At 44.9% G+C, this 16,034-nt stretch overlaps 1 protein-coding gene across 1 annotated transcript in view; it reads right to left on the reverse strand.

Annotated features, from left to right (window-relative positions):
• LOC143808065 (putative cation-transporting ATPase 13A4) overlaps positions 1–16,034 on the reverse strand; it is a 597,320-nt gene that overhangs the window by 76,910 nt on the left and 504,376 nt on the right. The window contains exons 25-26 of the mRNA XM_077290324.1: positions 11,212–11,284; positions 10,909–11,083 (exon numbers count right to left, since the gene is read on the reverse strand). Of these exons, the coding sequence (XP_077146439.1) occupies positions 10,909–11,083; positions 11,212–11,284 (248 nt within the window). The remainder of the gene's footprint in view (positions 1–10,908; positions 11,084–11,211; positions 11,285–16,034) is intronic.

The raw sequence follows: 16,034 nt of genomic DNA on the forward strand, positions 1-16,034 counted from the left end.
GAGGTTTTCCTGGATATCTCTGTACTTGTCCGCATTCATGTTTCCTTCAATGACAACCAGTCATCCTGTCCCTGTAGCTGAAGCATGATGCTGCCACCACCATGTTTCACTGTTGGGATTGTACTGGGCAGGTGATGAGCAGTGCCTGGTTTTCTCCACACATGCTCCTTAGAATTATCGCTGAAAAGGTCTATCTTCATTTCATTAGGCCAGAGATCTTATTTCTCATAGTCTGGGAGTCCTTCATGTGTTTTTAGCAAACACTATGTGGGCTTTCATATGTCTTGAACTGAGGAGAGGCTTCCATTGGCCCACTCTGCCATACAGGCCCGACTGGTGGAGGGCTGCAGTGATAGTTGTCTTTGCGGAACGTTCTCCCATCTCCCTACTGCATCCCTGGAGCTCAGCCACAGTGATCTTGGGTTTCTTCTTTCATTTCTCACCAAGGTTCTTCTACTACTATTGCTCAGTTTGGCAGATCTGGGAAGACTTCTGGTGGTCCCAAACTTCTTCCATTTAAGGATTATGGAGGCCACTGTGCTGTTAGAAACCTTGAGTACTGCCGAAATTCTGACATGCACTGTGAGTTGTGAGGTCTTATATAGACAGGTGTGTGCCTTTCCAAATCAAGTCCTATCAGTTAAATTAAACACAGCTGGACTCCAAATGAGGTGAAAAATCATCTCAAGGAGGATCACAAGGAAATGGACAGCATGTGACTTAAATATAAGTGTCTGAGCAAAGGGTCTAAATACGTATGACCATGTGATATTTCAGTTTTTACTTTTTATTACATTTTCAAAAATTTCTATCTTTCTGTTTTTTCCCATCAAGATGGGGTGCAGAGTGTACATTAATGTGAAAAAATGAACTTTTTTGAATTTACCAAATGGTTGCAATGAAACAAAAAGTGAAAAATTTAAAGGGGTCTGTTAAGTGTCCTGTTCACACTGAGTGGCGTTTAACCCAGTGTGTACAAGTAATCGCTCGCTATGTGTTCCGTCATTGTTCACTGGCAGCAGTTTCCAATCTCTGCACGGTGGACTCCGAGTTGCGATTGCACTTTATTACTTATTTTATTTAGTGCATTCCGCCAACCCTAACAGGGTCTGAATACTTTCCATACCCAATGTAGGATGAGTCACCAAGACGAAGCAAGAAGGACGGAATCGCATGAAATTATGCACTGGACCAAAACAACGATACCCATTAGACCCAACCACCCTGTAGGTGAGTATTATAAAACGTGCTTTTCTTGTATTGCAAGTTGGATTGGGAGCACATACTGAATACGGCATATATGGATGATGTAAATCAGGGCTGAAAGGTCTTATCTCATGAGACAAACCTGGTGACAGATTCCCTTCAACTCTTCCTTCACTAGGTCGTGAATTAACTTCCTAAGGCCCCTTTCACAAGACCATTTTATGTATTACACACGTTGGGTTTATCATTCATTTATTTAAGAACAATTGCAGCTAGCGGCTGTAGAATACCTCGATCATCCGCACCTACTGTCACTGTTATTGGAGGCAACAGGTGTCGAATGATGGGGTAGCAGTCCCAAAAGCCCCATCTGCTGTCATTCAGACTTTAATATAATGCTCATATATATCAAAGGTTGTAGGGCCGCACCCTAAAGCACCATAGTCTCTCTGGACTCAGAAGCGCACGTCCTTACCAGGGGGTCCAACCCAGTCCAAAGTACCAAAATGTAGATAAAGAAAGGACAGCGCCACTCCAGGATGTGAAGAAGATCAGTTACATCTTTAATCCGCCTCTTGTGGCAACGTTTCGGTCATACGACCTTTCTCAAGCACAATACAAAACACGTTTCAACCACCATTATATACCTGTAGACACACCCATCAGTTAAACACCACCCAATGGAGTGACCACTTCCCTTAAAAAACACAATATATTAAAATACAACAATATAAATATAAAAACAGTCCCACAAAGGCAGTCCCACATAGGTCCCATTAACTAACAGAGTTCAACTATACCTGATCGCTCCCACCAATGTATATACATCCATAAAACCCACACGACATACCCAGCTCCCAAAATGTAAACAGAACACATCGCACCAATCAAAATAATGCATCAGCAATTGCCATAGCGATATAGGCGTGTGTAAGGCAAGAGTCACCAATCATACGGGTAAGGGGCCATATCCGCTGACCGGCCCACAGCCGGCATGCAGTGCGCAGCACCGCGTCAGCTCCTAGGGCATTTACCCAATCAGTTCATCCTTAGTGCCGGAAATGACGGCGCCTCATCGGAGGGATCCTATTGCGCATGTCAAAGACTCCCTCCTTAGCGCAAAAAACTTCTCCTACTCCAGCGCTAAACTGCGCATGTCTGCGTCGTCATGGAAACATGATGTTGTTTCGCCGGAGGGAGTCCCAGTACGCATGTCGGAAGTACATCTATTAATCATGCCGCACAAATCCATAGGTTTCTCCTGTCCAGGGGTTGTACAGCGTCTCCCATCATATGTACGCTCCATAGCACGCATGTCCATAATTCATATAACCCCATTGCCAATGCACATGACAATAGTTGTCTATAATAGAACATATTGCACATATCCCAATTAGGCCAGTATTCATGCAAATATCCCCGCTGATCCCCATCCAAAAGAGGGGGCATTCCATACATAATATATCACGGAGATGCATCAAGTATTCATCTGGGGCAAAAAAGCATGTCATATAATAGGGCACATAGCAGGATCTTATCAGATAGCAGTTGGATCTCATTAAACATTCCAATGTGTCACAGGCTTCCATATTTAGGGTGCCCTCATAATATACAAACATATAAATGAACAAGGCTCACCCCTCACAGGACACAGATCCACCCGTAATACAATATTAAATATTGACCTAAAATTAACACATAAATAAAGAAGAAAAAAAAGGAGAAAAAAAAATATTTAGACTTCAAGAGACTGTCTAATCCGGGACAACAATTCTTAAATAAAAACACTATAAGAGGTTAAAAACGATATACCGACTTGTGCAACACCGAAACCATATGACACTATAGAAGACAACTTTGTGGATATTCCATATTTAATCCCCTAGGGAAAAGTGTATCAAGTTCATAGATCCATTTCAGTTCTTTTTTCTTAAGCATAGCAACACGATCCCCTCCCCGTCTCAATATAGGGACGTCATCCACAATTCTAAACCTGAGCTGATTCACTGAGTGTTTATACTCAAAAAAATGCTTTGGTACCGGAAGATCAATGAGCTTTGTCCTAATTGTACTTTTGTGTTTAGAGATCCTCGTCCTGATCTCCTTCGTGGTCTCGCCCACATAGTATAGACCACACGGACAACTCAAAACATAGATCACAAAACTACTCTTGCATGTGTACCGTTTATGTATCATATACTTTTTACCGGTATGGGGATGATAAAAACATGCCCCTTTCACCATATTGTTACAACATGCGCATCCGAGACATGGAAAATTACCCAAGCTCGGACGACTAAGAGTAGTTTGCAGATCCCTCTTAGAGCTCCCTACATCCGAACACACCAATGCATCCTTCAAGTTTTTATTCCTCCTATAGGAAAAGAGTGGAGATTTCTGAAATTCCTTTACATTAACATGTCCCTTACTGAGCAAAGGCCAGTATTTACGTATAATACCCGAAACTTGGTAACTTTGACCATTAAAAGCTGTAACGAAGGGTATCCTTTTTTCTGCCTCGACTGCAACCCTAGGGGTCAAAAGCTCATCCCTATCCTTAGATAGTACTTTAGACTTAAATTTATCCAAATCAGACCTAGGGTACCCTCTCGCAAGAAATTTTTGGCACATTTCATCTAGCCTAGTGTCGATCAGAGCGTCATTAGAAACAATTCTCCTGACCCTCAGGAGCTGGCTCCATGGAAGGGACTCTACCATTCGTCGCGGATGTTCACTTGAAAAAAGCAGCAAATTATTCCTATCTGTCTGCTTGACGAACAGATCAGTGCATAATACCCCATCACTTTTATACACACTAGTGTCCAGGAACTGCATCCTGGTCTGAGAACACTCCATTGTGAAACCCAACCCAGGGTATATATTGTTTAAAAATAAATGGAAAAGCTCTAATTCATCGCGATCACCGTCCCATATCAGGAAGACGTCATCAATGTAGCGCCGCCAGCCCCTAACACGGCCCTCATTCTAATTTGAGCTATATTGAACGAAGGGAAATTGAGACCCTCAAAAACAACAAATCCATCACCATCAAGGCCGCCGACAAGGGTGGGGCGTTGGTGGTGATGGATACGGCCCAGTATGTTGACGAGATCAGGTCACAGCTTTCGGACACTGATGTATATGAGAAACTCCAGGTGAACCCTGCCCAGAGGTTCAAAGTGGAATTAGACACATTGATAGAGGAGGCGTACACCAATGGTTTGATTGACGTAAAGTTGGTGGAATATTTGAAAGTTGAGCATCCGGTGGTTCCCGTCCTGTACACCCTTCCGAAGATCCACAAGGATTTACGGAGGCCTCCTGGTCGCCCGATCGTGTCGGGCAGGGGTTCCTTATGTAACAAGGTGGCGATTTTTCTGGATCACCTACTGAGAGGGTTTGCAGTTGCTGCACCATCGTATGTTAGGGATACCAGTGACTTTATTGGATCTCTGAGGGGTGTGCAGGTCGAGGATTCCACTTGGCTGGTCTCCTTCGATGTGACCTCATTATACACGTCCATAGAACATGTCAGGGGGATGTCAGCTGTCGGTGTGGCGCTGGCCGGCTCCGACATGGCCCCTGACTGTGCACGTTTCGTTCTGGCGCTGTTGGAGTTCGTCCTTGAGAGGAATTTCTTTCTTTTTGGGGATGAATTTTTCCTGCAGCGCCGCGGGACAGCCATGGGGTCCAATGTGGCCCCCACTTATGCTAACATCTATATGGCTGTCCTGGAGGACGAGTACGTGTACAGTTCTCGGTTTTGGGGCCGTGTTAGGGGCTGGCGGCGCTACATTGATGACGTCTTCCTGATATGGGACGGTGATCGCGATGAATTAGAGCTTTTCCATTTATTTTTAAACAATATATACCCTGGGTTGGGTTTCACAATGGAGTGTTCTCAGACCAGGATGCAGTTCCTGGACACTAGTGTGTATAAAAGTGATGGGGTATTATGCACTGATCTGTTCGTCAAGCAGACAGATAGGAATAATTTGCTGCTTTTTTCAAGTGAACATCCGCGACGAATGGTAGAGTCCCTTCCATGGAGCCAGCTCCTGAGGGTCAGGAGAATTGTTTCTAATGACGCTCTGATCGACACTAGGCTAGATGAAATGTGCCAAAAATTTCTTGCGAGAGGGTACCCTAGGTCTGATTTGGATAAATTTAAGTCTAAAGTACTATCTAAGGATAGGGATGAGCTTTTGACCCCTAGGGTTGCAGTCGAGGCAGAAAAAAGGATACCCTTCGTTACAGCTTTTAATGGTCAAAGTTACCAAGTTTCGGGTATTATACGTAAATACTGGCCTTTGCTCAGTAAGGGACATGTTAATGTAAAGGAATTTCAGAAATCTCCACTCTTTTCCTATAGGAGGAATAAAAACTTGAAGGATGCATTGGTGTGTTCGGATGTAGGGAGCTCTAAGAGGGATCTGCAAACTACTCTTAGTCGTCCGAGCTTGGGTAATTTTCCATGTCTCGGATGCGCATGTTGTAACAATATGGTGAAAGGGGCATGTTTTTATCATCCCCATACCGGTAAAAAGTATATGATACATAAACGGTACACATGCAAGAGTAGTTTTGTGATCTATGTTTTGAGTTGTCCGTGTGGTCTATACTATGTGGGCGAGACCACGAAGGAGATCAGGACGAGGATCTCTAAACACAAAAGTACAATTAGGACAAAGCTCATTGATCTTCCGGTACCAAAGCATTTTTTTGAGTATAAACACTCAGTGAATCAGCTCAGGTTTAGAATTGTGGATGACGTCCCTATATTGAGACGGGGAGGGGATCGTGTTGCTATGCTTAAGAAAAAAGAACTGAAATGGATCTATGAACTTGATACACTTTTCCCTAGGGGATTAAATATGGAATATCCACAAAGTTGTCTTCTATAGTGTCATATGGTTTCGGTGTTGCACAAGTCGGTATATCGTTTTTAACCTCTTATAGTGTTTTTATTTAAGAATTGTTGTCCCGGATTAGACAGTCTCTTGAAGTCTAAATATTTTTTTTTCTCCTTTTTTTTCTTCTTTATTTATGTGTTAATTTTAGGTCAATATTTAATATTGTATTACGGGTGGATCTGTGTCCTGTGAGGGGTGAGCCTTGTTCATTTATATGTTTGTATATTATGAGGGCACCCTAAATATGGAAGCCTGTGACACATTGGAATGTTTAATGAGATCCAACTGCTATCTGATAAGATCCTGCTATGTGCCCTATTATATGACATGCTTTTTTGCCCCAGATGAATACTTGATGCATCTCCGTGATATATTATGTATGGAATGCCCCCTCTTTTGGATGGGGATCAGCGGGGATATTTGCATGAATACTGGCCTAATTGGGATATGTGCAATATGTTCTATTATAGACAACTATTGTCATGTGCATTGGCAATGGGGTTATATGAATTATGGACATGCGTGCTATGGAGCGTACATATGATGGGAGACGCTGTACAACCCCTGGACAGGAGAAACCTATGGATTTGTGCGGCATGATTAATAGATGTACTTCCGACATGCGTACTGGGACTCCCTCCGGCGAAACAACATCATGTTTCCATGACGACGCAGACATGCGCAGTTTAGCGCTGGAGTAGGAGAAGTTTTTTGCGCTAAGGAGGGAGTCTTTGACATGCGCAATAGGATCCCTCCGATGAGGCGCCGTCATTTCCGGCACTAAGGATGAACTGATTGGGTAAATGCCCTAGGAGCTGACGCGGTGCTGCGCACTGCATGCCGGCTGTGGGCCGGTCAGCGGATATGGCCCCTTACCCGTATGATTGGTGACTCTTGCCTTACACACGCCTATATCGCTATGGCAATTGCTGATGCATTATTTTGATTGGTGCGATGTGTTCTGTTTACATTTTGGGAGCTGGGTATGTCGTGTGGGTTTTATGGATGTATATACATTGGTGGGAGCGATCAGGTATAGTTGAACTCTGTTAGTTAATGGGACCTATGTGGGACTGCCTTTGTGGGACTGTTTTTATATTTATATTGTTGTATTTTAATATATTGTGTTTTTTAAGGGAAGTGGTCACTCCATTGGGTGGTGTTTAACTGATGGGTGTGTCTACAGGTATATAATGGTGGTTGAAACGTGTTTTGTATTGTGCTTGAGAAAGGTCGTATGACCGAAACGTTGCCACAAGAGGCGGATTAAAGATGTAACTGATCTTCTTCACATCCTGGAGTGGCGCTGTCCTTTCTTTATCTACATTTTAATATAATGCTCATCATTGACCTCTGCTCGCCGGCAGAGCAGGGGAGAATGATGACAGCCGGCTACAGCACCAGCCACCAGGGAACAGCGCTTGCCGTAGCGCTTCTTCCCCGATGCTGATGTGTGGCACACGAAGGACATCAATGTGTGTTCTTCGTGTGCACGTGTGCATGACATTTTGCCGTCCATGCTAATGGCAAAAAAAAAAGACATGTCAGCGTGTTTTGCCCAAGTGGAAACACACTGACGTGCACAGACTAGTGTTGAGCGATACCGTCCGATACTTGAAAGTATCGGTATCGGATAGTATCGGCCGATACCTGAAAAGTATCGGATATCGCCGATACCGATACCCGATACCAATACAAGTCAATGGGACACCAAGTATCGGAAGGTATCCTGATGGTTCCCAGGGTCTGAAGGAGAGGAAACTCTCCTTCAGGCCCTGGGATTCATATTAATGTGTAAAATAAAGAATTAAAATAAAAAATATTGATATACTCACCCGTCCGGAGGCCCCTGCACCTTACCGCTGTTAAACGGCAGCCTGCTTTGCTTAAAATGAGCGCGTTCAGCACCTTCCATGATGTCATGATGGCTTCTGATTGGTCGCGTGCCGCTCATGTGACCGCCACGCGACCAATCACAAGCAGCGACGTCATTCTCAGGTCCTAAATTCTTAGAATGAGGAGTTTAGGGCCTGAGAATGACGTCGCGTCTTGGGATTGGTCGCGTGGCGGTCACATGAGAGGCACGCGACCAATCAGAATCCGTGACATCATGGAAGGTGCTGAACGCGCTCATTTTAAGCAAAGCAGGCTGCCGGTTACTATCAGGGCGCGTCAGAGGGTGAGTATATCCCTATTTTTTATTTTAATTCTTTATTTTTTACATGGATATGGATCCCTGGGCCTGAAGGAGAGTTTCCTCTCCTTCAGACAATGGGAACCATACACTGGGAACTTCCGATTCCGATTCCCGATACAACAAAAGTATCGGATCTCGGTATCGGAATTCCGATACCTCAAGTATCGGACGATACCCGATACTTGCGGTATCGGAATGCTCAACACTAGCACAGACCCATTCATTTGAATTTGTCTACTTGTGTATGTGTTTCCATTAAGTGTGAAAACTGTCACCACACGTATTGGAGACACGGACGTGTGAAAGGTGCCTAAGAGAGAGTCTGCATTTGTGGAATGGTTCAGAAGCTGAGCTTTCTCCACACATGGCTGATGCCAGCTTTATTAAATAGCTAGGATCAGTCTCTAAGGGTATGTTCCCACGGTCAGTCAACGCTGTGGGTTGGATGCTGCATTCATCCACCGCATCCAACCCTTAGCAGTCAGATGTTACAACATAGTGGATGAGATTTCAAGAAATCCCATCTCTACTATGCGTGCACGGATGCCTCGGGATTTCCTGCGAAGATGGACATGTGGTGCGTTTTTCCAGGCCACAGCATATCTATTTATCTTGCAGAGATGCTCAGTCTCTGCAAGAAAAATATAATGAGTCCAATGTATTGGGCATGGTAATTCCGCACGATTCAATGAACACATGCTTTCAAAAGCCGACAGCACTTTGGATAGAGCGGACATGTACTGTGTCCAAAGCGCTGCTGATTACTGACCATGGGAACATACCCTAACAACGGCGGCTGGAGCTGAGTTCAAATTGTGGCAGTTAACCATTTTAGGGCTGTCCCACACGTCCAGATAATTCCGGTACCGGAAACAATCGGTACCGGAATTATCCGTGTCCGTGTGCCCCTACGTTTCTGGTGTACATCAGTGTGGCACACCTGTGGCACACGTGTGCCGCCCGTGTGCCCACTGGGTACCACACGCACCGTGCTAGGTACCACACGTACCAGCATCTGGTGCTGAAGCCGCGATTCATATCTTCCCTGCAGCAGTGTTTGCTGCATAGAAGATATGAATAATAGTGTTTAAAATAAAGATCTATCTGTCCGCTGCCCCCCACCCCCTGTGCGCCCCCCCGCTGTTCTGGAAATACTCACCCGCTCCCTCGTTGGCTGTCGCTGCTTCCTGTCCTGGCCGTGGCTTCTACTGTATGCGGTCACGTGGGGCCGCTCATTTACAGTCATGAATAGGCGGCTCCACCCCTATGGGAGGTGGAGCCGCATATTCATGACTCTAATCGGCGGCCCCACGTGACCGCATACAGTAGAAGGTGCGGCCAGACCAGGAAGCAGCGACAGCCAACAAGGGAGCGGGTATTTCCAGAACAGCGGGGGGGCGCACAGGGGGTGGGGGGGCAGCGAACAGATAGATCTTTATTTTAAACACTATTATTCATATCTTCTATGCAGCAAATGCTGCTGCAGAGAAGATATGAATGGCGGCTTCAGCACCATGTGGGGGGGACAGCGCTTACGCTGTCTCCTGCACGGCACACGGACTGCAGACGGACAACGTCCGTGTGCGGTCCCTGTTCTACACGGACCCATTGACTTTATTGGGTCCGTGTAATACGTGCGCTCCCACAAACACTGTTTGGCACACGGAGACACGGTCCGCAAAAAATCAATGACATCTGCACAGATGCATTGATTTTAATGGGGCTACGTGTGTCAGTGGCTCCGGTACGTGAGGAAACTGTCACCTCACGTACCGGAATCACTGACGTGTGAAACCGGCCTTAAGCATTGCTGTCAATCTCAGCAGTATATAAATTTGCACATGCCAGTGTTCACACACTGGGTCCCGTTGGCCCTCAGTAACATGATTACGGGGGAATCGATGGGTTACTATAACAATCGATGGTCTTCTGAAGTCCCTCATTGTTGTAATTTAAAGGGAACCTGTCACCTGAATTTGGCGGGACCAGTTTTGGGTCATAGGGGCGGGGTTTTCAGGTGTTTGATTCACCCTTTTCTTACCCGCTGGCTGCATGCTGGCCGCAATATTGGATTGAAGTTCATTCTCTGTCCTCCGGAGTACACGCCTGCTCAAGGCAATCTTGCCTTACGCAAGCGTGTACTATGGAGGACAGACAATGAACTTCAATCCAATATTGCAGCCAGCATGCAGCCAGCGGGTAAGGAAAGGGTGAATCAAACACTCGAAAACCCCGCCCATATGACCCTAAACTGGTTCCGCCAAATTCAGGTGACAGGTTCCCTTTAACAAAAAACAAAATTGACACACCAAAATTCCTTAACTCACTGTGCAAAAAAAAAACCTCAAAAGTCTATGTTAATGAAAAATTAAATAAGTTATGGCTCTTGGAAGATGGTGAGTAAAAAACAATAGCTGAAAAATGTCCTTGTTCGTAAAGGGTTAATAGTAATATGATGATATAACGGTCATCTCTTTTACATATGTGATATCACTCAATTCCACACATAAAAAATGTGTAAAAATATGAACTGAACTAATCATTGAACATTGCTGGCCAAGTGTCTGTTCTGGCTCCAATGAACAAATTTACCTGAAGACATCAGTTTCACTGTACCATGGCTGCTGCTGTACCAAATGGAAAGCTGTGGTTTGGACAATAAATGAAAAGATAAATTGCATGAAAATGGACAGTAATAAAGGAGGAGAGAGAAGCTGTCCCGGGGGTCTGTAAGGAGCCAACTTTGGGGCTGGGTGGTTTAAACTCACTAGAAAAAAAAGAGAAAATATTTTTTATAAACTCACAAAAAACTGACATAAATATGCTACAAATGTGGGTCAAAAATTGCAACGACATCGGTGAGAACAATTAGATAAAATGTAAAAATATACTTACTAGTCAGGGCAATTGTGATGTTGATAGCAATATCTATCATGAGGTACTGATAATTTGAAAGAAATGTAAATTTCTGGAAAAAAAAAAAAAGATTAATACATTATTTCATAACATTTGGATATTTTGATTAAGTTACAGGTCTCCTTTGTGTTTATTAATAACCCCAGAATCCAATAGGTTTTGGTGGTTTCTTAATATTAAAGGGTGTGTCAGGCTCTCAGGTACAAGTCTGCATTTACTCTATGTTACAGCAGACTTGTGAATCCTCACAGGGTTCAGTATGTGTGCTGTCAGGATTCTCCGATGCTGGGAGCGGACAGGCGCATGATCACAAGTATGCGATTTGAATACATGCGGTCATGTGCAGACTAAACATACGCTGGCCTTACTCAAAACAAGTGAAATGAGCAAGGCTGAATACATCAAGCTAGAATGTAGCCAGAGTATGCAAATCACATTCCTGTGATCACTAGTGATGAGTAGTGTTGAGCATTCCGATACCGCAAGTATCGGGTATCGGCCGATACTTGCGGGTATCGGAATTCCGATACCGAGATCCGATACTTTTGTGGTATCGGGTATCGGTATCGAAACAACATTAATGTGTAAAAGAAAGAATTAAAATAAAAAATATTGCTATACTCACCTCTCCGACGCAGCCTGCACCTTACCGAGGGAACCGGCAGCGTTGTTTGCTTAAAATTCGCGCTTTAACTTCCTTAAGTGAAGTCCCGGCTTGTGATTGGTCGCGCGCCGCCCATGTGGCCGCGACGCGACCAATCACAGCAAGCCGTGACGTAATTTCAGGTCCTTCAGGATTTTAAAATTACGTTCCGGCGTTGTGATTGGTCGCGTCGCGGTCACATGGGCGACGCGACCAATCACAAGCCGTGACGTCACGGGAGGCAGGAGACGCGCGCATTTTAAAATCGCCGGAACGTAATTTTAAAATCCTGAAGGACCTGAAATTACGTCACGGCTTGCTGTGATTAGTTGTGTCGCAGCCACATGGGCGACGCGACCAATCACAAGCCGTGACATCACGGGAGGCTGGACACGTGCGCATTTTAAAATGCGCGCGTCTCCTGCCTCCCGTGACGTCACGGCTTGTGATTGGTCGCGTCGCCCATGTGACCGCGACGCGACCAATCACAACGCCGGAACGTAATTTTAAAATCCTGAAGGACCTGAAATTACGTCACGGCTTGCTGTGATTGGTCGCGTCACGGCCACATGGGCGGCGCGCGACTAATCACAAGCCGGGACTTCACTTAAGGAAGTTAAAGCGCGAATTTTAAGCATACAACGCTGCCGGTTCCCTCGGTAAGGTGCAGGCTGCGTCGGAGAGGTGAGTATAGCAATATTTTTTATTTTAATTCTTTATTTTACACATTAATATGGTTCCCAGGGCCTGAAGGAGAGTTTCCTCTCCTTCAGACCCTGGGAACCATCAGGAATACCATCCGATACATGAGTCCCATTGACTTGTATTGGTATCGGGTATCGGTATCGGATTAGATCCGATACTTTGCCGGTATCGGCCGATACTTTCCGATACCGATACTTTCAAGTATCGGACGGTATCGCTCAACACTAGTGATGAGCAAGCACTAAATTCTTGGGTGCTCCTTACTCGGGTAGAACAATTTGTAATACTCGGGTATTCGGACAGAGCAACGAGCACAAGTCTATGGGACACCCGAGCATTTTTACCGTGACCCCCCCCCCCGGGATCCTTTTAAGGTCTAAAAGCATCTGAAAATGATGGAAACACTGCTCAAATGACATGGGAACATCATGGCAAATGTTCCTGGAAGCATTTCTGACTCCTAGGTCACAGCTGTAAACAATGCTGTCAGAGTTTCACGCCATTTTTACAGGCGCACCAAAAAACATACAAAAACAAAACCCAAATGGATTTTGCTTGGAAATATGTTAAGGTACATCCTTTCCAGGGTAATCTCATGTGAAAAGAAAAAAGGATTGGTTGGCACTGAAAGTACTACAATTGTCCGTATAAAACTATTGCAACTATGGAGTAACAATATCCGGGGAATAATGCTTCTATCGGGAGTTCAGGTGGTGCTCAGCCATAGAAGACAACACATCCAAAATGCAGCGACATAGTAGAAAAGAAAAGGCAGCACTCACCCGTTGATACTTCCGTTATTAAAGTTGCTTTTAATCCATAAAGATTACACTTGTACAACCAAATGCGGTATTGGCTGAGGCATAAGAGTGAAGAGGGAGCGGTGAAGACAAAAACAGACGACGGCCGTTTCGCTCTTACGAGCTTCTACGGGTCCATTACCATTTCCAGGGTAATGACTTGTATATAAGGCAAAATAATTAACTCCAAACAAAAATGTTCCTCCACCACTTGGGCTATGTTCACACGCAGCGTTTTTGATGGTTTTTTCAACTTTAGCATTGCTTTCAACCTATACAGGTCCTTCTCAAAAAATTAGCATATAGTGTTAAATTTCATTATTTACCATAATGTAATGATTACAATTAAACTTTCATATATTATAGATTCATTATCCACCAACTGAAATTTGTCAGGTCTTTTATTGTTTTAATACTGATGATTTTGGCATACAACTCCTGATAACCCAAAAAACCTGTCTCAATAAATTAGCATATTTCACCCGTCCAATCAAATAAAAGTGTTTTTTAATAACAAACAAAAAAAACATCAAATAATAATGTTCAGTTATGCACTCAATACTTGGTCGGGAATCCTTTGGCAGAAATGACTGCTTCAATGCGGCGTGGCATGGAGGCAATCAGCCTGTGACACTGCTGAGATGTTATGGAGGCCCAGGATGCTTCAATGGCGGCCTTAAGCTCATCCAGAGTGTTGGGTCTTGCGTCTCTCAACTTTCTCTTCACAATATCCCACAGATTCTCTATGGGGTTCAGGTCAGGAGAGTTGGCAGGCCAATTGAGCACAGTAATACCATGGTCAGTAAACCATTTACCAGTGGTTTTGGCACTGTGAGCAGGTGCCAGGTCGTGCTTACATTATGGTAAATAATGAAATTTAACACTATATGCTAATTTTTTGAGAAGGACCTGTACAAATGCATTCACTGGGTAAAGGAAAATGTCGAAGCCATGGGCAGAGGGCCCCATGACTGGGTTTGTAGGGTAAAAAGGGGTTAAAATTAATATTGTTTGAAGCGCGGGCTCAGAGGGGTCAAAAGTTTAAAGGGGGTGTATAAAGTTGAACAAGGTTTATCTGTCTGAGAAGGGGTGGGGGCTATAAATCGGCACGAGGCACCTAGCGCAAAGGTCTTGTGCCCCCTTACCTTTATCTCCTGCTCCCTGAAGATATGGCAGCGATTGCAGATATTCTAGAGCAGTTAAAAGCTACTGCTGGCAGGCAAGATGGAGAAAATGTCAGGTGTTGTGAATTCTGCTCTTGGGCTCCCTCCGGTGGTTGTTTGTGGTAGTGCAGTTGTCTCTGGATTGTAATCCAGGGCAGGTGTTTCTGCTGATTGCAGCTCTATTAGGTATTTAGGTGTGTTGGATCCAGGAGTCCCTGCCAGTTGTCCATTGTTCATGGAGGGATTGCATCTCTGTCTGGCTCCTCATGCCCTGCTGTCAATTCAGCTAAGATAAGTGCCTGGTTTTTGTTCTCTGTAGCACACATGCAGTGTGCTTTTCTATTCAGTGCAATTTATTGTGTTTTTGTCCAGCTTAGACTTTGGATTTTTCTGTCATGCTGGATTCTCTGGAGATGCAGATATACATTCTATGTCTTTAGTTAGATGTAGAATATTAGTATTGCCTGCTGTGGATATTTTTAGGGTTTTAATACTGACCGCTTAGAATTCTGTCCTATCCTTTTCTATTTAGCTAGAAGTGCCTCTTTTGCTAAATCCTGTTTTTCTGTCTGCGTACGTATTTCCTCTTAAACTCACAGTCAATATTTGGGCTGCCTTTCCTTTGGGGTTCTGCTCTGAGGCAAGATAGAATTCCTATTTCCAACTTTAGGGGTATTTAGTCCTCCGGCTGTGTCGAGGTGTCTAGGCCGTGTTAGGAACACCCCACGGCTACTTCTAGTTGCGGTGTCAGTTTAGGGTTGCGGTCAGTACAGGTACCACCTACTCCAGAGATAGTCTCATGCGGCTCCAGGGTCACCGGATCATAACAGTCAGGGATCAGATCGGGGAGATACTGGGAGATCAGGCTGCTGCAGTTGATGAAGATCTTCCTACAGCCCAACATGCATGCAATGTGAGACCACTGCAAAGATTGTCCCCTGACGCAGCTCCTAGGTCTCGGTGGCACTGTAGGAGCCCCTCCTTGTCAGCATCTGGCTTCCCCTGGTCCTGCTCCGAACTGCAGGTCTTGACGAGGTAGGAATTCATACAGGCAGCCGGGACCTTCGGTGGGCGGGGCTTTGCAGGGTCATGTGACCAGGCCTACTACCTCTACTATCTCAGGCTAGAACAAGATGGTGGTGGCCATCCCTGGCAATGCTCCGGTCAGGGGGGTCTGCTTGGACAGTGAGAGATCCTCCTTCTGCATCAGCATCTGCAGCACCCCCAGGCCCTGCTGTGGATATTTTTAGGGTTTTAATACTGACCGCTTAGAATTCTGTCCTATCCTTTTCTATTTAGCTAGAAGTGCCTCTTTTGCTAAATCCTGTTTTTCTGTCTGCATACGTATTGAGGTGTCGAGGTGTCTAGGCCGTGTTAGGAACACCCCACGGCTACTTCTAGTTGTGGTGTCAGTTTAGGGTTGCGGTCACAACAGGTACCACCTACTCCAGAGATAGTCTCATGCGGCTCCAGGGTCACCAGATCATAACA

This window comes from Ranitomeya variabilis, chromosome 2 (assembly GCF_051348905.1).
Source record: "Ranitomeya variabilis isolate aRanVar5 chromosome 2, aRanVar5.hap1, whole genome shotgun sequence".
Lineage (NCBI taxonomy): Eukaryota > Metazoa > Chordata > Amphibia > Anura > Dendrobatidae > Ranitomeya > Ranitomeya variabilis.